Source organism: Penicillium canescens (assembly GCF_028828765.1).
Source record: "Penicillium canescens strain IBT 15451 chromosome Unknown utg000010l_segment0_segment0, whole genome shotgun sequence".
Classification (NCBI taxonomy): Eukaryota; Fungi; Ascomycota; class Eurotiomycetes; order Eurotiales; family Aspergillaceae; genus Penicillium; species Penicillium canescens.
The window spans coordinates 523358-549302 of NW_026703972.1; the positions used below are offsets into that span (position 1 = coordinate 523358).

Sequence of the window (25945 nt, forward strand, 5' to 3'; positions counted from 1 at the left end):
GGATCAGACCAAATGTTTCACCAACTCAATTAGTCGGAGTTGATCACACCCAAGAAAACGGGTAGAAAAGAGTGAAAGATGGCATATTACACAGGATGGAACCACCGATGCGGGATCGAAGGATCCATGATACTGACAAATACAACCCAGCACAGTGTAACCATCATGACGGATTAAAGATGATTATTGGCTATTTGCCTGTTCCACTGCAGAGTAATTCACCGGTTGTCCCTGTCAGTAACTGCACGCACAACAGCATAAGCTCCAATGACATACTGACTGGCCCCAGAAAAGCGATATATAGATGTTGGAGGGGAACGAGGAAAAGAAAGGAACGGAAAACAATCATTTCAATTGTGGAAAAAGCTAAGATCTATCGGGGAGGTCTGCAGGGTCCAATTCCAGAGAGGTCGGGTGACCTACGGGAAACAAGCGAACACTAGATGGAAAAGGCAACGGACGAGGGGGCGAAAAGAGTTGGTGATTCCTATCTGAAAGAAGGAGATTCAAAAGGGCCAAAAAATGGTAGAACGTACCGAAAGTGGGCGAACAAATGGGGAAGGAGCATCTTGAGTGCTATTCCCATGAGGTGCGGGTCACAATGTCTACAGATCTCATTATGCTCCAAAATGGAATTAATTATGGCCTGCTTGCTGATTTTACCCGGTTGTAGGTCTCTCACCTTGAACCCAACCACTTACTACGATCCGTACAACCCAGGCAACTTCAGATCTTATCATTTTATGCGCACTGCGCTGTGAGATATACGACGGCCCAGCTCGCGCGGATGTTCACTGGGCAGAATTATGAACCTTCAATTCACTAGCACCTGGGTTTTGGTGACTGTATCGAAGGGGAATCAACGTCAGATATGAATTTATCGAAAAGTATCAAGAGAATAGACGTATATAGAAACTTCATATTAGAAGATCCGAAAAAACTCATTGCTGGCAAGATATTGAGCTTCACCCCAATCAGTTCCTTCACAAAACGAGGTGTCCATCGAGCGTTGCGTATTAGTCAAGTCAATATCATTGGAAACGGCACCGCCCAAGACAAATTCACCGATGGCTTCCAAATCGAGCCAGGAAAAGCCGTCCTGGAGATACGAAGGACGGACTTGAGACTGAGGAAACGGTCGTGCTCGGTCATCGAATGTTGGATTTCCGTCATCCGTGACAGACAGTCGATCCACTCGCTTCCATAAGATTTCGAGCAGATTAGCATATCTTGCCCCGAGTTCTGATGATCCTGTTGTCCCCTTGCGCAAAGAACTTATTGCATCACCAATAAGCCGTCGAACACTGGCACGCTCGGGATGAGAGATAGCATTCAGAGTCCATATCTGTACAGTGTTATACTTAGCTAAATAATTATCTTGATTTAGCACTCTACCTTATATAAGAAGACAGCAGCATTGACGCAATACCTGCCTCATGGTCAGCAATGTAATGAGGCCTTGAAATCTAGCCAAACATACAAAGGAAAACGGATAGGAAACTGGTTCAAGTTTTCAGCCGACGGAATATAGTTGTTGACAATAGTCAATAGTGACTTCGCAGCATCTATAGACTCAAACATGAAGCGGGCTTCGGGGAGAGATCCGGGGCCTTCGCTGTGCGCGGACCCATTTTCGACCCCGGGAAGATTTGGTGATATTGTGCGAAGGGCAGCTGCTTGGAAGGCGAATGCGTTGGCGTATAATCTCAAATACTCATATGACAATTGGAGCAATATCTTTATGTGTTGGGGACCTGGGGTGTTCCAGTTAGTACACAGAAAGCCAGGATTGATAGACTCGGCTCACATGTCAAAGAACCCCAGACACAGTTCCATGCTGCAATAGCTCCTCGGAAGTCATCCAAGTAGGCGGCATAGCTCCCCACCAGCATCATCTGTGCTCCGGCGCCCATGTTACAGTAAAGTACTTCGTGTACATTAGTAAAGATCTGTGTTAATTCCAACCTCGCACGGAAGACACTGGAGAAAGTCTCCTCTACCAACTGTTGGGACCCCACAGTTGGAAAGCCATAACGGCCATAAACAATACTAGGCTCCAAGCCACGACACGCAAACGGCCGGCCTATTCTGACAGAAATTTGGCGATCCGATAAGTAACAGGCTATTCAGTTAACAGCCATAACTGCAACGTGCCAAGGTACTAAAGGCCTGCTTACCTGCCCACGCTAGGCGCTCCCGAGAGGCATTCGCTCCTCCATTCCTCGAAACGTCATAGAACTGAGTTCGATCTAGCCTCCTGGAATACGCTAGCCGGACAGCAAGACCGATGTGCATCCACGCTGCCATGTCTTCTTGTCCATAACCCAAGTTGGCAGATTCGGGCAATGAGCATTGAGGTTCCCACTCTGCCAGCAACAACAAAGCTTCAATTGCGTCCACCCCACATTTCTTGCCAGCTATAATCTCTGTTATTAAACAACTCATGTATTGAGCACAAGTCCCCAGAATATGCTCTCCGTTGGCCATATCCTTGGAACCAATCACGCATATTGCAGTTAGGAGATATGGCTCGCTTCGCGCTGTTCCGGAAATAAATGCGAGATTCAAGGATTTCTCCGGCACAATGGGGTAGAATGGGTGATATATGGTGGCAAATCTGGTGGATAAACGCTTGTTAGCGATATGAACTGCAGAAAGTAGTGGTTTCTGATTACCGTTCAACAAGATTGAGTACCTGGGATGGTGTCAAGGCACCAGCTTTGACGAGATGGTACTCAAGCAGGCCAGTCTCGGGGATTGTGGCCTGGCTTCCGCTACATTGAGCAAGACGCGAAGATTCAGTATAGGCCACGATGTTTGTTGAGGCACTGCCAGCAATTTTACTCAATATTTTTAGAGCATCTAAGGTATTGTGTAAGTCTGTCGAGGCGAAGGTATCATCAATAATACCAGCAGACTGAGCTGAGTCACGAATTTCGAACTGTTCACGAGTGTTCTGATGAGTGGCACAAATTGAAGTGGGCGTCGCTTCCTGCGCCTCCTCCCGATTTTCTGGGATTGAGTATTGCCATTCCGTCGACGCACTGTCAACCAGAGAATTATCAGTTTTGCGTCGCCGATATCCGCCGCGGTTTGAAGTTGCGAGGACGCATTCAACACCGGCGTGGACACATCTATGGCATGGCGGCTCAAGCACATGACCCGAACTCGCTCTGTAGTGCTTTCATGTTAGATCGGAATAATACGTACAGACACTCAAAAGAACAGAGCTTCCGCTGTTCGGGCTGACTGTCTTACAATACACATTTGGCTTTGTGTCTCCTGCAGCGAATGCAAGCACGTGAAATCCGCTTCATGACTTCTATAAATGTAGTGAATTCTCAAATATAAATATACCAGTGCGATTGTATCATTTTTGAGGTGTGCTGAAAGTATTGAAGTTCAAAAGTGGCGAGCGGCATTTGAAACTGAATCGGCTATTCATCACGTGAATTTGAACTCTTGGTGGAATCAGGAAAGTGGGGTCATACGGGCGCACCAATATGTCGGAACGTGGTCGTTACAGTACGGACTAGTACGGGCATAGCCAATTGAGTACTTGAGAGTGTTTTTTATATACTATAGAAAGTGCACAATAAATAGGGGATGAGCTTAGTAAGGTCGTTGAGAGCCTTAACGATCATCAGGCAGAGGGGTGCTGAATATTCCTCGGGCGCACTAGTAACATTTCGACCCTCTTTTGTTGACACAATATAATAGATTAAAGGTATGAATTGCTGAAAATGCTTCCAACCTGACGATCTGCGTGGGCTGTGGTACGTGACTAATTTTCGAAATTCGAATTCTCTGGGAATTCTTGTCGATATGAATGCGGTTGCTCGTGATGAAAATTTGGTCGTTGCCTGGGATAAACACGCCAGCTTCGTGCGCGAAGGGATATAAAGTGTTTTTGACAGACAATTAAATCGTTGGCCTCGATCCTATGACACGCTCAAACGCAGGACGGAGTCGGCAAAAGCTCAAATCGAGAGTGATGCTTGCTTTTAATCAAAAACCTTCCAGAATCTAACGGAGATAAGTATCGAGTACCTGAACGTCGCTTATCATGATATGTCAGAAGGTAAAATGCCGATTTACCGGCCGTCTCCTGTCCTGCAACAAAGAATTAAGCTTGGAAAGGACGTCCTGAAAATAATCTACAGACCGAAAGGTACGTCTTCGAGCGGGGCCGCGAAAGGAATCTAAATGTGTGCCCCCCGGTCGGTGCGTTCTTAGGGAGTGTATGCACCGCGGTTGCGAGCGAAACACTTTGACGCAAAAAGAGCATTGCCATCGGAGTTATCCCACGCATACGAATGAAACGAAAACCACGTAATTGTGCAGGTCATAAGATGGGTTGACAGTCGACAAGTAGGACAGTCCTATTGTTCTACTTTCTACTGTTCTTCCATTGATGAACTCAGGATATATAAGAACACTCATTTATGTATCTAGTTTGGTTCTTCGTGTTCAACCGTACATTTGGTAATTACTTGTGTTTACAACTCAGAACTTTGGCGACTCTTTACTTGATTATAATTGATGACACTCAACGAAACAGACCGATACTCCGGTATAGATCTATTCGGCACTCTATCTGGCATCGTTACTCTATACCCTCAATTGGACTTAGCCCGTATAAGGTCTGACAGGCAACGGTACGGCAAGACAGAAAAGACAGACAATCATCGGCAGTTAACTATGGGATCGGACTTGATCAAAATCGAGGACTTTGGTGATCAAATTTGGTGTAAAACCACGTTCCTTCTCGACCACCATACACGCACCGTCACCATCTCGATCGAGGCCTCCCCCTGACACTACATGTCGACCGATATCCATGCCCACCAATACTTCCAGCTCAACAATCGATCATGCTGCATCCACCACATTCTCCCTGTGAACCACGTTCGCCTTCGTTTCCGTCGCCACCAACTCTTCCACGCCGCTATACAGACTTGCCTGAACAGCTTCTTGAACGTTCTTGTCAGTACTTTCCCTCACAACCTTGAGGAGATTCGGTGTCTGCCCATCTCTGCTGAACAGCAACTCCACTGCCTCCAGAGGCAATTGGTTTGTCTCTGGGAAAAAGAAGTATACGACCGGAATTGCAGCAAAGTTGAGCACAGCAAAAACAATGTATGACTTGTACCCGATGTTCGTAATCAGCACAGGCGTGATCTCCACAACCAAAAATGTGAACGCCCACTGAGAGACAACACCAATAGCACCACCTCTCACACGAAGCTTCAGTGGAAGGATCTCAGATGGGTAAATCCACATATTTGCTTGCCACCCAACGGTGAAGAAGGTATAGAAGACATAAAGCACAGCAACTGCACCGTAACCTAGACTCTTGGTGCCTATTCCAACAAACACCGCAGAAAGGGCCATGCACAATGACATACCAGCAGATCCAAACATGAAAAGTTGGCGACGACCAAATCTATCAACAGCCCACCAAGCAATCAGACTTGAGAGGAAGAAATAGATTTGATTTCCACCAGAGACCAGAAGTGCATCATGGCGACTTAATCCGATAGAATGTTGAAACACATATGGTCCAAGGCTGGAAATGACGTTGGAACCAGTCAACTGTTGCATAGCATTGACCCAAAAGGCGATTATGACTCTTGTTCGTCCAGAGACACCACCGTTTTTGAAGATATCTGACCAGTTGCCATGTTTAGCTTCGATCTCAATCGCGAATTTAATTTGTCCGATCTCTTCAGCAACATCTTCAACCCCTCTGAGAGCAGCAAGGCTTCTTGAGGCATCATGGAACCTGCCTTCTCTGACTAGGAATCGCGGTGATTCGGGGAGGAATGGTATGTAGCATCCAATGATGATGCAAAAAACAATCTGGAAGGCGCAGGGAAATCTCCATTGCACAGAACCAGAATAGGAAGCCATGCCGTAATCCAACCAGTTGGCGATAATCAATCCAAGGATAAGATTAGACAGCTGCATAGCCGCCATCCGACCTCGGGACTTAGGGTTGGCACATTCTGCGAGCCAGACGGGAATAACGCTAGTCATCATTCCCAAGCCGAATCCAGATACAACTCTCCCGATCAGGAATTGCACCGCACCAAAGGAGGTGGTTTGAATGATAGCCCCAATCGAGATGATTCCAGCGCCGCTCATGACATTTGGCTTTCGACCAAATTTGTCGCCAAAAAGAAAGATGTAAAGTGCACCAATCATGGCTCCAAGCTCATAAGAGGAGATGAGGAATCCCAGTAGAGATGCACCAGGATTGCCGAATTGGTTAAGGAATTCACTTGATGTGGTGAGGCCTCCCATGAAGCCAAGGTCGTAACCGAAGAGGAGAAAGCCAAGACCGCAGCAAAGGGTAACAGCATACACGAGGGGTTGGCCTTTGAGGCCGACAAATGTAGGTGAAGACATTGTGGCTTCCTGGTGAGGTGGCAACCAAGCTGGTAACACGGTTGGTTCGGAAATGCTGCTTCTCTGGGGGTCGAAAAGTTATTTATCAACTAGTTGAAGAATCCGAAACCGACCAGTTCAGGGTCACATGCTGCTGAACAATAACCGATAGTTTCTCTTCCCCATGGGGAAGATGTTCCAAGCTTCACAAGCCAAAATCTGATAGAACAGCGGCGTGGTACCACCTACTTACTCCTGGCAAGGCACGGGTATAGCAGGCAAATGATGATTTATTACCTGATAATTCGCGTCCTGGGGTCGAGTGGGGTAACCCTTGACTAGGTAAAATTCAGTACCTTCGCACCCCGCAATGTATCAACCTCTAATTCGAACTCACGGAGCCCACACATTAAAATAAGGCTAGTCTATGTCCCTACGACCCAGATCCGTCAATCGCTGACATAATGATACTCGGTCCACTTCGGCAACCGAGATAATAACTTTGGCACTACTCGTGCCCTTCGGCGGCCTACGCCCAATTTCCCTGCTATTGCCGTTCATTGCTGGCACAACCGACAATCGGCAAATGACGTCTAGCCATGGCTTTGTCATGATTTTTTCAGCTAGCAGTGTGCCCGTTAAATAAATATCTTGTAACGGGCTGACACTGGGGCATTGCACGTATCTTCTCGCAGTGCTTTTCACTATGACACATTTCGCCAATACCATAATTCAACAGCATGGAGATATTGACTCGACCCCATCGCAAGTATTCGGCAAAGGCAACTTAATTCTGAGAATTGGGTAAGAGCAAAGTCTTGTGGATTATGCCCTCGACTAACGTCACATTTGGATACGTGTAGGAATGGTGGCGCAGGTGGAGTAGGATTGGTCGAAGCCCTTGCAAAGGATTATCTATTGCTTCAGAAGAATCAGGGGAGGATTGAATGGATTTGCAACCATTCACGAAACACCCAGTTGGCACTTCTGAGCGGATACGTTGATATTGCCCTCACATACGAACGTGAACAAGAGGAAATCGCTGTGTCAGAGGGCTGGGCTAAAAACGGGGGTTGCATATTCCACGATCAATTCTGTCTGGTCGGCCCTGAGCATGACCCGGCCAATGTCAAAGATGCGATGTCCATTGAGGAGGCCTTCGACCGAATTGCGAAGACCCGTTCTATATTTCACAGCAGAGACGATGGATCCGCCACCATGTGCAAAGAGCACGATATCTGGCGCCGGTGTCATCGGACACCATGGAATGACGCACCGGGCTCATCATCGTGGTACATCAAGGCTAAGCATAACCCGGCCGATGCTATAAGCTTCGCTTCTGCTGCTGGGGCCTACACCCTCAATGATCGATCAACGTTATTGGATCAAGCGAGCCGTGGTAGGGTTCGAGGTTCGACTGTGTTTTTTGAACCAACAGACCCTTTCCATCCGCTCATGAATTCATGCTACGTGCTCTATACACCCCAGTCCTCAGCCTGTGGCAACGAACATGTTTCCATGTTTATCAACTATCTAAAGTCTGAGCGTGGCCAAGATTTGATTGCCGGATATGGAGTGGATAAAGCAGAAGTTCCATTTTTTGCCCCAGTCAAGGATAAAATTGCGAAATCGTCTTTGGTTCACCGGACGCTGAGAGATGGTCGATGGATGCTGAGCAACCAGCGACTACAGAAGCTTTAGTTCATTCAGGATACTATACAGAGGCTCCCCTTTCGCCTTATATTACCCGATATTTATTTTTACAATATTTTCCCTTCAATAGCAGGTATGAGTAAGGCAGGCCCCGAGGCGATGGAGAAGAAATACAAGGCTCCTAGAAGAAGTACCTGGTCTGGGAGTCTTCAATGGCTAAACTCTATAATCTACGCTGTTGTAGCCTACTTGAAAAATTTCTTATCCACCGAAATGAAGAGGTGGGATGTTGTGAAAGTGAAAAATCCACTTGCAGGGTAGATGGCCTGTCAGTCAAATTGGAGGCAAAACGGTTTCTTGAGGAACCCTCAACTACGTCGGACGGGACAGCCCTTTTTAAGCACAGGATCCTATCCTCCTCCTATGGTCCTTCTAGGTCCCTTATCCGGATGGTCCCGAATCAAATTCAAGAAACATGCAAGAGGGATGGATCCAAATAAAAGTTAGATTCACAAAGACTTGAAAATCATGAGCGGGACCTTTGATCAGTGGCTAGAACCCAAATCATCTTCATTTCAACTTACTTTCTAGATTGATGGTGGTCAAGTCCCTACAGCCCATAGAGAAATCAAAGGAATAGGGGCAGAATTACCAAGATCCCGCCCTGATGAGGTAAGGAATACTGTAAAAGACCACAACTTTATCCAAAATATTCTCAATTGACAGAGCCATAGTAAAAATCTGCCAGCTGCTTGAAAATAAATATTGGGGACCTCGAATGGGCCAGCCCACAACACCGCCTCCTATCATTTCCGAGAGCCAATCGGTTTCTCGGCTTTAATACTAAAACGGGAGACTTTATTTGGATAAGCCCATGTGGTTCTGCCCAAAATCGTATTTCTAAGCTGTCTGCAAGAGATATCAGACTGGCGATTGAATTGGGGCAGATGGAGAGAGAAGTGTCGGGCTCAAACTGAGTTAACTCATTAGGAGAAGGTTTATTCAGAAGAAGATATGAGAAGATACGTAGCTTCTGAAACGTTCTACAGGCCAAATAGACGAAGAGTAGCTTACCACTTGACATAGGGGGCTTACACTCTTTGAGAGCAACAAGGAGAACACAACCACGGATCGGGCTTCAGCCTACCATCCTGTTGCCCAGAATCCGCGTGATATTCCAAATACCTCACCTGCCTCAGCCGTACCTCCTAAGCAATAAAGACCTGTTCCATCGGACACTAACGGCCATCATGTCTGGGGTTGCAGCTCGTATCTGGACCTTTGCACCTTCCAATTTCTTCCCCGGCCGACAAATAGAACCTGCCTGATCTGCTGTCCCGTGGGTCGTCACTGGGATCTGCATCGCAGAACCGTACCTGCGTCTGTCTAAATTCGCGGATTGTGTTTGATTGGTCCGTCGGGTGCTATTTCTATCCGGAGTCTCATCAGCGTGATAGGAGCGTTGCAATCTTGCGAGGGGTGGCGATCACGCGAACCTAGCTCGTGGGCTTGGTTGCACATTTCACATGGTTGTCCTAGGCTCGGTTTCCAATCGAAACCTTCCAATAAGCTCTGGACTTTTGGTTATGCCCTCCCAAAGAAGGATAATCCTCATCCTGAGCTCGAGAGTATGTCAATATCCGTGCGGCCAGGGAGTAGAGTTTCTAGTAAAAGCAACATTAGCTGGCTGCGAGTAGGCAGGGAAGAAACAACATTCAGCGGCGCGGGCCCAAGGATGAACAGGATTGATTCGAGCGAGACGAAAGGAACCTCCAGCCAACCGCAGGTACAGTCCAGCGTTTCGGTCAGCCAGAAATTTTCCAACCTATTATTTTGGCATCTGTTGAAGCACTTCAGCCCTCATGAAAGAGACGGTGACCGTGGCTAAAACAGCAGATGTAGAGTGCCACCGCGTTATATGTAGGAATCACATTTTGGCCGCGTTGCTTTCTTTCAACAGTTGATGAAAGCGGTTCGCCATACTCAACGCAAGATTTGAGAAAAATGATCCCAGGTCGAAACTTGAGTCTGTAGACCACAAATTCTCCAAACACCAGTTCAACGTCTTTCAACGTGCTTCAACGCCAATCAAAGGACAGTGATTCTCGTTACCCTCGGCGCAATGGTTCCATGGTAGAGACTTGACCGAAAAGTTATAAAAGGGGCCGGATTCCCAGCCCAAAAAACTCAGGACTTCGGTCCTCACACTTTGATGCATCGTAGTGTCCCTCTCTTGCCTGCGGGCTCGAGAGTTTCCGTGACCACGGCTGTCGCTGCCACGAGCCCAGCGATGTAAGACTGTGCTCCCTCGCTGCCATGAGCCCCGCGAGCGTAAAAGGTGCTTCGCAGGATAGGTCTGCGTGAACAACAATCCTCGCAGGGGGTGCTGCGAAAACAAGACTACCCCGCAGGATAGGTCTGCGTCAACAATAATCCTCGCAGGGAGGTGCTGCGAAAACAAGACTACCTCGCAGGGGGGCGCTGTGATGACAAGTGAGACCCGCAGGAGACCGCTGCGTTAACAAGTTCTCTGCAGGAGACCGCTGCATTACCAAGTTCTCCGCAGCCTAGGTCCTGCGTCAACAAAGCGCCTCGCAGGGACATCTGCGATACCAAGAGTCTCCGCAGGGACATCTGCGACAACAAGAGTCTCCGCAGGATGGGCTCTGCGACAACAAGAGTCTCCGCAGGATGGGCTCTGCGTCAACAAGTGTGCTTCGCAGGATGGGCTCTGCGTGATCAAGTGTGCTTCGCAGGATGGGCTCTGCGTCAACAAGTGTGCCTCGCAGGATGGGCTCTGCGTGATCAAGTGTGCCTCGCAGGATGGGCTCTGCGAAACCAAGTACTCCAGACCTTCCGTGACCACGGCTGTCACTGCCACGAGCCCAGCGATGTAAGATTTGCGCTCCCTCACAGCCAATGAGCCCTGTGTATGTAAAAATGTGCTCCCTCGTTGCCCTGAGCCCCGCGAGTGTAAGAGTGTGCTCCCTCGTTGCCCTGAGCCCCGCGAGTGTAAAAATGTGCTCCCTCGTTGCCCTGAGCCCCGCGAGTGTAAGAGTGTGCTCCCTCGTTGCCCTGAGCCCCGCGAGTGTAAGAGTGTGCTCCCTCGCTGCCCTGAGCCCCGCGAGTGTAAAAATGTGCTCCCTCGCTGCCATGAGCCTCGCGAGCGTAAAATGGTGCTTCGCAGGATAGGTCTGCGTCAACAACAATCCTCGCAGGGAGGTGCTGCGAAAACAAGACTACCTCGCAGGATAGGTCTGCGTGAACAACGATCCTCGCAGGGGGGTGCTGCGAAAACAAGACTACCTCGCAGGATGGGCTCTGCGTCAACAAGTGTGCCTCGCAGGATGGGCTCTGCGTTACCAAGTGTGCCTCGCAGGATGGGCTCTGCGTCAACAAGTGTGCTTCGCAGGATGGGCTCTGCGTTACCAAGTGTGCCTCGCAGGATGGGCTCTGCGTCAACAAGTGTGCCTCGCAGGATGGGCTCTGCGTGATCAAGTGTGCCTCGCAGGATGGGCTCTGCGTGATCAAGTGTGCCTCGCAGGATGGGCTCTGCGTGATCAAGTGTGCCTCGCAGGATGGGCTCTGCGTCAACAAGTGTGCCTCGCAGGATAGGTCTGCGTCAACAATAATCCTCGCAGGGAGGTGCTGCGTCAACAAGACTACCTCGCAGGGGGACGCTGTGATGACAAGTGAGACCCGCAGGAGACCGCTGCGTTAACAAGTTCTCTGCAGGAGACCGCTGCATTACCAAGTTCTCCGCAGCCTAGGTCCTGCGTCAACAAAGCGCCTCGCAGGGACATCTGCGACAACAAGAGTCTCCGCAGGATGGGCTCTGCGTCAACAAGTGTGCCTCGCAGGATGGGCTCTGCGAAACCAAGTACTCCAGACCATCCGTGACCACGGCTGTCGCTGCCACGAGCCCAGCGATGTAAGATTTGCGCTCCCTCACAGCCAATGAGCCCTGTGACTGTAAAAATGTGCTCCCTCACAGCCAATGAGCCCTGTGTATGTAAAAATGTGCTCCCTCGCTGCCCTGAGCCCCGCGAGTGTAAAAATGTGCTTCGCAGGACGAGCTCTGCGTCAACAAACGTGCTTTGCAGGGGATTGCTGCGTTAACAAGCCCTCTAGCAATGTGCAGGCACCTCTTCGTGGTGTTAGAGACCAGTATTCGATATTCAACAGTATTCGAAGAAGCAAAGACCTGCCCAACCTCCTCATAGTCTGTTTCTTTTTCCGAAGGATCATCATTGGACAGATAGAATGAGCCCTAGATAGATAGTCCCAAATTCAATGGCCAACATTATATAACAACGAAAGTGTCATTTTTATCAAAGGGGAGGTTCCCAAATGTTCTGCACTGATGGTTTGCGGTCCGATAGCCCTTTCGCGTAGTGAAATTGACACCCTTCATTCAGGCGTAGGGCAAACATGTTGGTGAGAATTGGTGAGAGTGTTGGTGTTTTGATGTGTTGAGAGTTGAGAGTTGATGTGTTGATGCGCGTTGATGTGTTGATGTGTTGATGTGTTGATGTGTTGATGTGTTGATGTGTTGATGTGTTGATGTGTTGATGTGTTGATGTGTTGATGTGTTGATGTGTTGATGTGTTGATGTGTTGATGTTTGATGTTGATGTTGATGTTGATGTTGATGTTGATGTTGATGTTTGATGTTGGTGTTTGATGTTGGTGTTTGATGTTGATGTTTGATGTTGATGTGTTGATGTGTTGATGTGTTGATGTTGTTGAGTATCGCGGTGGTCAAAGCTTATGGCAGGACTAGCGATGGACATTTAAATAGACGGGGTACGGAGGTTAATAGGGATCACGAGTGCAAGAATGACAAATGGTGGCTTTTGTCGGGCAGAATTCCCGCTTGGCCGACTTAGAGGTAGTGAGAATAGTTATGCTGGTACCAGTCTAGCCTTATTAAACCTAGCGTAATACGAAGTAACGTCGTCTATGCCCAATTAGGCTTTAGTCTATCCAGCGCTCACAAATAGACCTAACGTCGGCCAACTCGTCTTCCTACCCTTCCCTGCCTATAAGGCACTAAAACAAGCTGAATTCTTCCAAATAACATGTTTTCGCTAAACAAGCACCTGTCTCCTCTTTCTGACTAGTCAAGACACGCAAATTGAAGTTGATTGAGTCTCAAAATCGAAAAATAACGCGAAATGACATATACTCTCCAAGTCCTTCCACTCCGCCATCTCTGTCTTATGCTAATTACCCCCTGCTTGCCCTCCAGATCTCCGAAACAGGCCCTGACTCAGTCATTCTCTCCATATCCGACTCTCGCAGCTGGTATCTCCGCCGGGTACGTGGTGGAGAGATCCCTGGCGGCACACGAGCTCGCTTTCGCCGCTGCGGCAGCGGTGCCGGTGGTGCTGGTGGCGGAGTGGCCTCCACAGCTCTCTGCGGTGATAATGACCTGATAATTGCTCCTAGTGATGGGAGAGATGATGGGATAGATGCCTCTGACGGCGGAGGAGATGGCGCTGGAGCTCCTGCTGCCACAGGAGCTTCAGCTTCAAGCTTTATCGTCACCGGTTCCGGTCTTTTCCTCTTGATAATCAGGAAGACCTCATAACTATCCTTGATCTTGGTAAATTTCGTACAGAAGTCTGTGAGGAAGCTGTTCATGATCTTCCCGCATGCCTAGGAACCAAGGCTCCTTTTTATTTTTAACTGCAGTTGCAAATCGAAATGTATCTCCCTCCTCACGTGTGTAATCCTCAGGGTCGAGCTCTACTAGAAGCTCGTTTTCGATGAAATCGACGAAGCTACTAATAGTACCCGGCGTAAGGATTGGAGTAACTGTAGCTACTCATAACGAGACAAGTTAGTATATCTCTCTTAGCTGCGGGATCTCTCCATACTTAGCTTTTCAAGCCTATCTGGCTTTCCCGATGCTAAGCACCAATAGAGATAGCAGTGGACGATTAATGAGACTGTCGCTGGCGCTGTAGGGACTTGAAGTCGCCCTCGGCCGAGGCGGCCACCTCCGGAGCTTCTCCCACCAATAAATTGGCGCTGAATCGATCGCTGTTGGATCTGGCGCTGCCGGATCTCATTTGTCGTCCCCGATAAGGCCTGGAAGCGTGGTTCAGGGGTAATTAGGCTTCTCTCGTAAAGGGTCGCCCTAGCCGAAGAGGATAAATTCTGTATAGGAGTTCTCGTGCTATACGTAGGGGAAGTAATCTGGGCAGTGGAGACAGGAGGATAAGTAAAAACATCTTCCCCAGTATCGTGGGACTGAGTATCGCGGTAGTGCGCCATAAAAACACAAATAGGATGTTTTTCGAGGAAGAATATCAGGTACAAAAATAATGTGAACATAGGAGGGAGCCGAGTCAGCTTGGAACAGAACGAAATCCCCTAGTAAAATTAGTACTCAGTTAAGACTTTATGACGAACTGAGGCATGGATATCTTACCACAACGAATCCACGGATAGGCTTATTTAGCGTCGGCGCCTTCCCCTATTAGTTTCGTATGGTAATCCGGATAGAGCCGGAAGTATAGCGCCGTGATAACCTCGTGTTTTGGCGTTGAGACATATATACGTAAGAAAGTTTATATATCGAATTACCTCCGTCGATCCCCTTCTTCCTAGATACTACAGTCAACTCTCGCTTATACCACAGCATACTATCCAAGCCAAATTACGTGGTATAATTGAGTTGTGTTTTGGTGAGAGGATGACATAATATTTGACAAGCTAACTCTAAGCCCTAATACCTATTTAGTCTTCCATCCCATCATCTGATCCAAAGTCACCTGACGTTTCTCATCAATCTGAATCCTGCCAAAGTCGCTGATTAAGCTCTCAATTTGTCTAATATGGTCCGAGGTACCCTTTTCTTTGCTACAAACCCATAGTAGGATATCCTGGAGGCTGTCCAATATAGCAGAATTAGACAGAAGCTCAGGTGGGGGCCCATCAATGTCAATATCCTGAATTTCTGAGGTTGTTGGGGCAATATATATATCTTGCTCATTGGTCTCATCTCGCCCTTCAGTCCCATCTTCTAACATGTCTTCGTCCGAAGGGTTCAAAAACTCGTCAAATGGCACAATATCTTTATCACCAAGCTTATCAATTGCTTGATTATATAGACTTTCAATCTCATCACTCAATCCGGGCTCGGAAAATAGTGCAGACTCAGGTGCAGACTCGGGCGCGGACTCAGGTATAGGTATAGACTTTGGACTAATCAAAGTACTTTGTTTAAAGCAATTGATAATCGTTTGGTCTGATACACTTGTTCTCCAAACTTGCGTTACCCAGGTAACAGTATAATAAATGCTCATTCTTTGTTTTGGGTCTATCCCACGATCAAGAAAAGCAATCATATAGCGCATCCATTTCTTCCGATAATGGTGCTTCAAGTTTTGGATAATACCTTGGTCCAAGGGTTGATAAATTGAAGTTGCGTTTGCTGGCAAAAAAACAACCGTAATCCGGGGTAGACCTCCGCAAAGCCCATAAATGGGCCCAGACCCTAGGCCCACGGCCCAACCCACGGTGGGCTATGGGCTCAACCTTCAAAGCCCAACCCAACCCACAGCCCACAGTGGGTTGGGCCGTGGGCCCCCATAAAAACCCATGCAAGCGCTGACAAAGCGGACTCTGTAATCGTTGTATTACGACCTTCCACCAATCGTATGAAGTCCAATTTTAAATTTTAAAATAAAGGGAATACTATGAGTACGCATGCTGATTTTGAACAAAAATCCGATCGGTGGGGGTCGAGATATAACCCAAAAGGTGAATGTTGATGTTTTGATGTTGGATATATATCTAGGTTTTATAGGGAAGCACCACCACTTTCTGGTGAACCTCTGTAATTTTGAAAATTTCTTAATACCGCGTTTTCTCGTGTTCTTTTACGTGACATAGAGAGAATGCTAGTAATTGATTCTAAATCATTAAATCTAATAAAATATTACCTTAGGCATCAGGGTAAGAAACGGACGTAAAACAGAAGTAATTTAATTAATACCAAAAAGGGGGTTCAACTTATCTTGGCATCCAAATTCTCGGCATGTTTGTATTGTTTGGGGCCCATTTGGGCCCCCATTAACGCACAGTGGGCTCGAGGTACAAGCCCATAGCCCATCGATGGGCCTAAGGACCGGGCCCAAAACCCAACCCATTTGCGGGTTGGGTTGGGCTGGGCTTTGGGCTTTATGGGCTCTGCGGAGGTCTAATCCGGGGTGGTGGTGGCGCTCGCTGGAGTCCAATAACATGTGGTGAAGCATTGTCTAAAAGGAGCAAAGCTTTCTTATCTAAGGGAATACGCCCATAGAAAGATCGCAACCAGTCCTCCATAATGTCATGACGCATCCATGCTGCCTTGTTGTGACGCCAAACACATCCCAGAGCTCGGAAATTAACCCCCGGAGTGCGCGAGGGGTTTTTGCTGTGCCAATCAACCATAAAGGGACTCGATCGGAACCATCCGCATTTGATGCAACAACAATAGTGATTCGTGTTTTATCAAGCTTTTTGCCAGCAATTTTTCCCTTTGAAAGACCACCATTTGGCATACGTCGCCAAAATAGGCCAGTTTCATCCATATTGTAGATTTCGGACGGTTTGAATTGATTGCAAATCGATTTGGTGCTTTTGATCTGATCATGTACCGAGGATGGGACTGAGGCAGCTTCTCCGTGGAAAGTATGATATTGAAGAGAGTGGCGTTGTTTGAAGCGAGTTAACCAACCCTCAGAGAATTGAGGTTTGGTCCGATCTTTGTATTCCGGTATTTGTCTCCAAAGCTCAGCTGCTTTAGTTTGGATCAAAGGGCCATTTATTGGTATTCCATTGCCAATATGGTTATCTGCCCGGTCGTATAGCTTTTGGTCCAATAATGGCCAATGAGAGGATGAAGATCGTTTGTTTGCCCCTGCAGGGCCCGTATCAAGATAATTGTATTTGGATGAAAGGATCCTTGATATGGTTGACCGGTCAATCACTTGTTTGAATTGGTCCTCAAACCACTTAGCACATGCAGTCTGCGTGGGCTTTGGGCTAGTATTAGACCAAAATGCCCGTAGTGCCTGTTTCTGCGCGTCTGATATACCCAATTTGGTACGCTTTGGTCCCATTCTGACGCGCTTGGGTGGGGTCGGGAGGGTAGGAGAGCTTGTAGATTGAGGCATTCTGATTGGTTGATTGCGCTGACTAAGCAGATTTGAGAGGAAGAAAGTGTGGTAAAACAAAATGTGTTATATTCTGTCAATTTATATGGAAAAAACTGGAATGAAGGGGCCATCCAAGCAAGGGATGTGTTATTATCAAGAATGTGCAATATCCCACCGTGGTATAAGCGAGAGTTGACTGTAATTGGCTATCCTAAAATCCTAAGAGCGCTATGGCACTCGCTGATCGGCCTGTGTTTGGATATTGGGCCGAGATGCTGTATAGCGGCGCTGAAAATTAGCTTTCCTGTGCCTCTCCAGGCTCCCAATCCCACGCGCCGAGGGGTTTTGTAGTGAGGCGGAGCACTGGATACTCATCCAATTGGTCATGGAGAAGGGCACGGCGGCGGAGTTCGAGATATTCTGCACGGTTAAGGATGACTAACTTCCACTGGCGCACGAGACGGGGGTCCTCAGGATTGAAGTCATTCCCAGGCCCATAAAGCTCGGCTCCAATCTCCTGAAGCTGCTGGTGGCACCAAGCCAGGACGTCAAGGGGTAAATATTCATCTTTATCCCAGTCCCGGACGTCCTCCTGTAGCTCGCGAAGCAGCATAGGATCAACTGCACGCTGGTAATCGGGCTTAGATGCATTAAAATAATTCATAAAGGGCTTCCCGGTAACAGCGTTCGGCCGTGACTTTTGCTTTCGGATATTATGAATATTCCAGGTCTTAGCGTACTCGCTAATAACCCGGCGGAGTGTAGGCATATAGACCGCAAGAAGGGCGACTTGCTCAGGGATAGAGCCGGAGAAGAGACCTATAGAGGATTAGCGGCAGCAGCGGATAGTGGGCAGGATAACTTACCTTGTTCCTGGAGCTCCCGGAAATACTGGTAATAGAGGAAAGTACATGACTTAGATAACTGCGCCCACCAAGCCTCTATTCTCTGGTTATCTGTACTTCGTCCTAGCCAGAAACAGTCTCCATGGGCAGCCTCTGGATCGAAAACCTGCCGCAGCGCCCATTGTGCATCCCCAATTAGGGATGTCTCCGAGCCGAGGTCAGACCGAATAATCTCCGGTTGGTAGCAGAGGTCGGCGATGGTGTCAAGAAACTGAGAGAGAACGCTCACTGCTGTACGAGAACTAATTCCCACGTATATCCAGAGAATATACCGAGAGTACCCATCAATAGCGGCATAAACCTCAACTCCGAACTGCGCTAGCTTCATATAACCATCCACATGCCACACGAAATTCGGCCCAGGGCACCAATACTCGCCGCGGGAGCGCTGGAGATCGTATGATCGGCGGAGGAGTGAGTCAGGGCGAAGGGAGCGGTAGACTTCGAATACTCGGTGCTGTGGGAAAAGAAAACCATGACGGCGAAGGTGGTGATAGAGAACGCGACGCCCATAACCTTCGGCATCGCCAATCCCAAGCTCCTCGGTCAAGATAACCTCGATTTCGAGCCGCTGCTGCTGCCTCTGAAGCGGGCAGTCTGTACGAAGCTGAATTCCAAGCTGTTTTCGTAACCTTTTAAGTGTAGGTTCAGAGACCTGGAATCCCTCCTTTTGTAGCACTTCGAGTGTCTCTTTAGGAGATAAACCGGCTTCGGTAACTAGCGTGAGAAGGCGAGCGTGCAAAGCTTCATTTTGGCTGGGTAGTTCGCGTCGCAGGCCCCAGGAAGAAAGGCGAGTTTTGAGCGTGCGAAGTGAGATATTGACGCCGTAGCTTTGTATGATGGTCTGGATATTGGCAATAGGTGTATTCTGAGAATATAAGAGAGTAATCTGTCGATTCCAAGAGATACGGTACGCGCTAGTTCTACAACAGACCATTGGTCGGCCTTGATATCATAGAATGAGTGTAAATTCTAGGACAAGCTGATGCTGCGCTATTTAACCAATGCTCATGAAGCGGTGAATGGCTTGGCGAAGTAGCCATTTATACTGTAGCAAATGAGTAAGCAAAAATGGGTGCTGCTAAAACTCGAGTAAGCTAGTACTGTAAGGACCGCTTTTCTTGACACACCCCCTCAGCAGCCATTCTGCTTCTCTTTCATGCCACTTTGTCCTCCACCAAGTGCTTAATGTCGACCAATCCTAGTGTCTGAATGAATTGCGCATGGGACTGTGATGGAAGCAGCTTAGTGAGTCCATCGGCGGCCATTTCGGCTGTGGGAACCCATTTGATTGAGATAGTGCCGGCTTCAACTTCTTGACGAAGCCAGTTATTGTGGATATCGACGTGGCGAAGCTTGGTGCGAAGCTGAGGTTGCTCCTTAGTGAGAAGATCGACGGTTTGCTGATTGTCGCAGTGGATGTCTAGTCCTGATTGATAGTCGAGATTGACTGCGTGAAGTAGCCTTTTCCACCACATAGCTGACTTGCCAGCCTCAGATATAGCTAGCAGCTCGGCTTCAGTTGTCGACGTTGTGACGGTTCGTTGCTTGCTGGCTTTCCAGTCGACTGCTGCTCCAAACAGCTTACAGAGGAAGCCTTCTGAGCTTTTCCGATCAACGTGATCTCCGAATGATGCATCGCTAAAGAAGTGGAGTGCAGACTCCGTGAGAGTTGGATGATACTCGAGAGCAAGGAACCTTGTTTGGTAGAGATACTGGATAAGGCGGTTTGCTGCTTCTCGGTGTTCGGGTCCGGGGTTCGTGAGGAACTCGGCCAAGTGATTTGCTGCTTTGGCAGCATCTGGACGTGTGATGACTGTTGGATAGATGACTGATCCTACCTTCTGCTGGTATTCGTGAATCTGCTCCTTAGTTGCTTGTCCCGTATACCGAGTCATGCGATTGACTGGTAGAGGTGTTGTAACCTTTCGTCCGTTGGTAAGACCATACTTGGCGGCCATTGATGCGATATAGGAATCCTGGCAAAGCCATAGCTTATGCTGCTTAGTATCCCGGAGGATGCGAATGCCGAGAAACCAGCTTGCTTCTCCTATGTCCCGAAGTTCCCAGTGCTCTTTAAGCTGTTGGCGCAGCGTTAAAGCTTCCTGGTATCTCGCTCGGTGGTAGACGATAATTATATCGTCCACATAAAAGAACACAATGACTCCATTTCTCGTGAATAGGCATATATCCTCTGGTACGTGCTGAAATCCAAGCTTTCTAAGAACGCGTGTGGCTTCTTGCTGCCATAGTTTCGGAGACTTGCGTAAGCCATAAAGTGCTTTAAGGAGCTTCCAGACGCTTGTTGAATCGTGGAAACCTTCAGGCATATACGTATACACCTCTTCGTCGAGATCACTATTGAGAAATGCGTTAACAGCGTCGAGTTGGAAGGTTCCTAGGTCAAATGCAGCAACGAGTGCGAATATTGCACGGGCTGTACGGGCAGCAAGCGTGGCGGCTCGCTTGTCGTCTGAGCTAATGGTTTGTAGGTCGCCTCGAACACAGATTCGTGCTTTAAGCTTGGTGAGGAAACCATTGCTGTCATACTTATAGTTGAAAACCCACTTGAGTGGTAGGACCTGAATGCTGCGGTCCTGAGGGCGTGGTTCAACTTTGAATGTTTGACGGAGCTTGATAGATTCCACTTCGAGGCCTGCTGCGGCCATGAAACCGTCCCGAAACGGATGATTAATCATTTCCTTCCAGCTTTGGGGTTCAGGAGTAAGATCATCGCGATGGTAGCGAGGTTCTGGGCGAGTGGATGAGAGCGCGGAAGCAAATGCAGCTAGTACGCCTTCATGGTCATCTTGGTCATCGTACGTGAAGTAACTCGCAAGGTATGGGTCCTTTCTCACTGTCCTTCTTCGAGTGCCTTGGATAACGTTGTCTGTAGAGACGTCTCCGTTAATATCTCGAATGGCTTGGTGACCTTGTGAAGCTGTGGGGAAGCTTCCCGGAACTTGCTGATCTGGAGAGGAGGCCGGTGCTGGACTTGACGGAGTGTAGACAATTGGTCGTACTGGAACTACGTCCACTTGCTTGAATGCTGTTCGTTCTGGTGCTTGCGGATAAGCTGGACGAAGCGCTTGATCCGGTGTAACAGGCTCATATGGAATGGCCGTGAGTGGTGCCGGTAATGGCGAGTTTGGTACGCTGGTCGGCAGCGGCACCTCGCTTGGTATCGGACTTGGCGGAAGACTCGCTGGCAGCGGAGTCATTCGTGGAGTGAGTGACGGGGTCACTTGTTGCCATTGTGGCGAAGTGGATTGTTGAAGTTTTGACACTTGTTGTGATGCTTCGGCTTGTTCAATTGGCATTTGTTGAGATCGGGTCTCAATTGCTTCTTGCGGATCTTGTGGCTCATTTTGTATGATTGGTGATGTAGCAAGTCGGCGTAGGGCCTGCTCAAGCTCTGCTTCAAGCTCTTCCTGATCGAAAACCTCTGTGTAGGGTATCTGGCTGATGATTGGAGCTTCTTTCGGCTGGTGTGAATAGTTCATATTCTCATCGAACACTGCGTCTCGGACGTACTTGCTGGTATTAGACCTAGGAAACCAGATTTTCCAGATGTTGCCTGTTTTATATCCGACCAAGTAGCCAATTTCAGCTCGGCGATGCATTTTATCGGATTGAGGGATCCCCTGAATTCTGACGTAGGTGCGACAACCGTATACTCGAAGATTTGATAGGTTGATCGGAACCCATGTGCTAGTTCCTTGCTGGTGAAACTCCTGTTGTGGGATGATCCAGCGGCCATCATTGAGCTTGGTGGGCGATCTGTTTAGTATATAGATAGCTGCTTGCGCTGCTTCCGGCCAGAGATTCTTAGGGAGCTTAGAGTCTTCGAGAAGTGATCTCATCCTTGCTATTATCACCCCCCCAGATCGCTCGGCAAACGAATTCATTTCAGGAGTGCCGGGGATGCTGTGTTGGATGACGATACCGCAGTGAGTGAGGAAATCCTCGACAGCTCTGCCTGCTGATCTCTCATTATCATAATGAAAGGCACGGATCGGCAAGTTGAACCAAGTCTTCATTTGTGACACGAAGCTAGTGACTGCTTCCTGACAGCCGTTCTTTTGTGGGTGCGTTGCAGCCCAATGGTAGCGGATGCCATCAATATAGAAATGAGTTATCCACCTGTCGCCGTTATAGGCTTCTTGGATCGGAATTAGATCGAAGTGAATTCGACCAAGCGGTCCGAATGTGGCTCCTTGAGCTCTTCGAGACACTTGGCGATGCGCTTTTGTCAACTGACACACTTCGCAGTGCTCAGGATTGTCTTGTTGTGCTTGACCAGTAGGTTTTGTGACTTCGATGCCATCTACCATATCGGCAAGCTTCTCGATACGTTGATCATGCATATGACCAAGTCGGCGATGCCATGTTTCAGCGGTTGCTTTTGAGACAAGCGGTACGGTAGAACGCTTAGTGGTTGAAGCAAATGCAGTTGTTGCGAATGAGGCAGGAAACAGTATGTCTACCTCTGAGAGTGCGAAGAGGTTACCAATTTCCTCTATCTTTGCAATACACTTGCCGGACTGCTTGCTAACGATCGTTAAGTTGTCAAAGTCCGCTATAAAACCTCGCTTCTTGATGATTCCAAGTGAGATCAGGTTTGTGTGAAATCCTGGTGAGTACTCGACGTCGTCAAGCGTAATTGTCACTGGCTTCCCTGTGGTAGGACTAAGTGCCTTGATGCTGACTTTTCCACTTCCTTGAAGGGTGCAGTAGGTGTCTCCGACCTTGATAGTGCCGTTTGATTCCTTAAAATCAGTGAATAGGCTTCGTTTGTTTGAGATATGCCTTGTAGAAGCCGTATCAATTAGCCATCTGTCTTTGATTGATGCTTGCTGTGTGGTAGGGAATGCTGTTATCGGCTTATCATCCCATGTTAGGAAGCTAAAGGGAGATTCGTCCTCTCGAAATTCAGCGAAGTGCGCTTGTGTATCGCTTGCGGTGCTTTCAGCTAGCTTGGCAGTGAGGTCTTTGACTTTTCTTTGAGCTGCTGAAGATAACTTTTCCGTGTTTTGGCTGATCTTCTTCTTGATGCTAGGATCAGGCTTCCATCCTGATGGTCGGACAGCTTTGACGAGATATGGGCAAGCTTGGTAGAGATGCTTATCCTCGCAGACGCAAGTAGGATTGCTAGGCAGTTTCTTTCGGTCATTTCCGCTACCAGCTTTGCGCTGAGGTTGCGGCTTTCCGGCTTCTTCCTGGCCATTTAGCGTAGCGAATGAAGCGTGAGTTGCCTTGAGACCCTTTTTCGGCCGAAAAACGGTCCTCTCCGTTCGGAACGCATTTAGCATGCTCGTGAAGCTTACGTTGCCTTCCTCCCTGAAAGTCTTCTGATACCAAGTGTAGGAGAACTGAGGATCCACTTGCTTGATAGCAGTAAGGAAGTCGTAGATAGCATCATCAGCATCCTTCGTGAATGAGACCTCTGCAGCCTTGCATTCCTGGTATAGGTTTTCCCATCTCATGATCATTGCGTCAAGTCCAGAGTCTTTGACTGGTGTTGAAGCTAGAGCATTCCACTGGGTGCGTAGCTCTTGCTTCCTTTCTCTTTCAGCAAGTGAGAAACGGTCTCGAAGTGCGATAAGGAGGGTATGTACGTCGAATACGTCAACGGTAAGTTGCTGGAGCTCTGGCGCAAGTGAGTTTCGAATTCGCTCGGTGACTCGGTCTATGGCTCGCTTGATAGTGTTGTACTCGGCTAGGTCGGTATCATACTCCTTTCTGTCTTCTTGGTATTCCCGGCGACCCTCCTTCGTGAGCTTATCGCTTGTTTCTGACTCTCTTTCGTAGTCGAATTTGCTCGGTCTCACTGGCTTCGTCGGTAGGGCCGGTGGGTGTTGGTCCTCGGGATCGAGGTATTCCCAGACGTCATTGCCCTTAGCAACTGTCTGGATTTGGCTGTACCAAGTCCTCCACTGGGCGGAGGAGTGTAGCACAATGCTCGCTCGGACTAGGCCGAAGCGTTGAGCGTCGGCGGGCTCATGTCTGTAGAGCTCGTCGTATGGGAGTGACATCTCGGCGTGTTCTCTTGTTTGAATTCGGAGGGAGTTTGTGATGGCTTCAGCGTGCTTGCTCGGAAGCGACTTTGCTGGAAGCGACTTGCTCAGGGGCTCGAAGGCTTGCTCGGAAGGCTTCGAGGTTTGCGATCTCGAATACTGATTTATTCAATGATACGCTTGCTAACCGGGCTCATAACTGTCGATTCCAAGAGATACGGTACGCGCTAGTTCTACAACAGACCATTGGTCGGCCTTGATATCATAGAATGAGTGTAAATTCTAGGACAAGCTGATGCTGCGCTATTTAACCAATGCTCATGAAGCGGTGAATGGCTTGGCGAAGTAGCCATTTATACTGTAGCAAATGAGTAAGCAAAAATGGGTGCTGCTAAAACTCGAGTAAGCTAGTACTGTAAGGACCGCTTTTCTTGACAGTTTTAACAACGCCCTGGACCCACTCCTATACCGCCTTTTGTTATGGCCTACACCGCCTACCAAAACACGATAATCTCGTATAGCGCATGTCTCGCGTTTTCAGCGCTTTTATACCCCTTTTTACCATTTTTTGCCTGTCTAAAAGCGCCTGTAGATATGCCTTCACATTCAGAGCTTACCCTGGCCATTTGTGAAAGGATCTGTGAGCTTCATTCGGCCGTTCAGTGGGGTTACAGACGTATCCATGAGAGATATCCATGGATCTCTATATCTATAATACGTTATACGATCAAAAAAAAGCAAGCCGGCGTTTCAAAACCTCGATCCGGTCGGCCTAAAAAGCTTAATGAAGCTGATAAAGTACGTCTTATAGACGCAATTCACGAGAACCCCCGAGTCACCCGTGAGGATCTTCTTGCTGAGGTCTGTTATAAGGTCGAAATAGACTCGATCCGACGTCTCTTCAACGCTGAGAATCTCCAAAAATGGCGCTGTAGCTGGAGACCCTATTTGACCGAGGAACATGCTCTTAAACGGCTTCGGTGGGCTATTAAGTATCAACATTTTACGCCCAACGAATGGGCTCGAGTCTTTTGGTTCAATGAATGTACGGCTAGACGAGGCATTGGAGTACGCCGTGAATGGACTTTTACTCGGCTGAAAGATCAGCCTCGTCTCGGGCAAGTTCAAGGTCTTCCACAAAGAGGGAAGCAAGTTAAGCAGATGTTTTGGGCTGCTTCCTCGGGCGCTACACGTCGTACCGGCCTTGTTCCTCTCTTCGGGGATCCGGATTCTGAGCGCGCGGAGGTGTGAATAGTGTCGTGATCCGGGATTTATACCTCCGAATCTTTCCTACCTTACTTGCGAACGAGGGCTGCTTTTTTCAACATGATAACGCGCCAACGCATACAGCGTACGTCGTCCGAGACGTACTACGAGATTTAGAGATCGAGGTTATGGAATGGCCTCCGCATTCGCCTGACTTGAAACCCAATTGAAAACCTATGGGCGTTAATGAGAGCTAAGATATATGAGCTTCGGCCTGGTTTTATTAGTATGAAGAATAATGAGGAGACTAATGCTATACTAGTAGCTACGGCACAGCTTGCATGGAAATAATTAGATCTAGATCATTCACAGCATCTCTCTGAGACGATGCCGCACCGAGTACAAGCTATTATTGATAGCCAGGGATGGTATACGCAGTACTAGTGAAATGATATTGAGGTTTTAAATCCGGCAGAATATTACTTATAATGGGTGGGGCCAAGGGTGTTATTAAAACTTTTGCAGCGTCGCTGTACGTTATCTAGTTTTAAAATGGAATGGGGCAACACATTAATGTCTACTATTTCATAGGCTAGTTCTCAAGGAACCAGACAAATTTCCGG

General features: G+C 48.2%; 3 protein-coding genes across 3 annotated transcripts; 1 reads left to right on the forward strand and 2 right to left on the reverse strand.

Annotated features, from left to right (window-relative positions):
* Nucleotides 1–922: 922 nt before the first annotated feature.
* N7446_012184 (Zn(II)2Cys6 transcription factor) lies at nt 923–3317 on the reverse strand (the record flags this gene model as incomplete). The annotated part of the gene is given in 7 exon segments (XM_058520926.1): nt 923–1345; nt 1430–1466; nt 1481–1754; nt 1808–2122; nt 2178–2617; nt 2676–3173; nt 3259–3317. 7 exon segments carry the CDS (start codon nt 3315–3317, stop codon nt 923–925), a joined length of 2046 nt encoding a protein of 681 aa, XP_058366292.1.
* A 1555-nt stretch (nt 3318–4872) lies between these two features.
* On the reverse strand, nt 4873–6411 carry N7446_012185 (sugar porter family MFS transporter; the record flags this gene model as incomplete). The annotated part of the gene is made up of 1 exon (XM_058520927.1): nt 4873–6411. One exon carries the CDS (start codon nt 6409–6411, stop codon nt 4873–4875), a length of 1539 nt encoding a protein of 512 aa, XP_058366293.1.
* A 685-nt stretch (nt 6412–7096) lies between these two features.
* On the forward strand, nt 7097–8091 carry N7446_012186 (uncharacterized protein; the record flags this gene model as incomplete). Its single annotated transcript, XM_058520928.1, has 2 exons — nt 7097–7194; nt 7254–8091. The coding sequence occupies 2 exons, from the start codon at nt 7097–7099 to the stop codon at nt 8089–8091; spliced, it is 936 nt and encodes a 311-aa protein (XP_058366294.1).
* Nucleotides 8092–25945: the final 17854 nt, after the last annotated feature.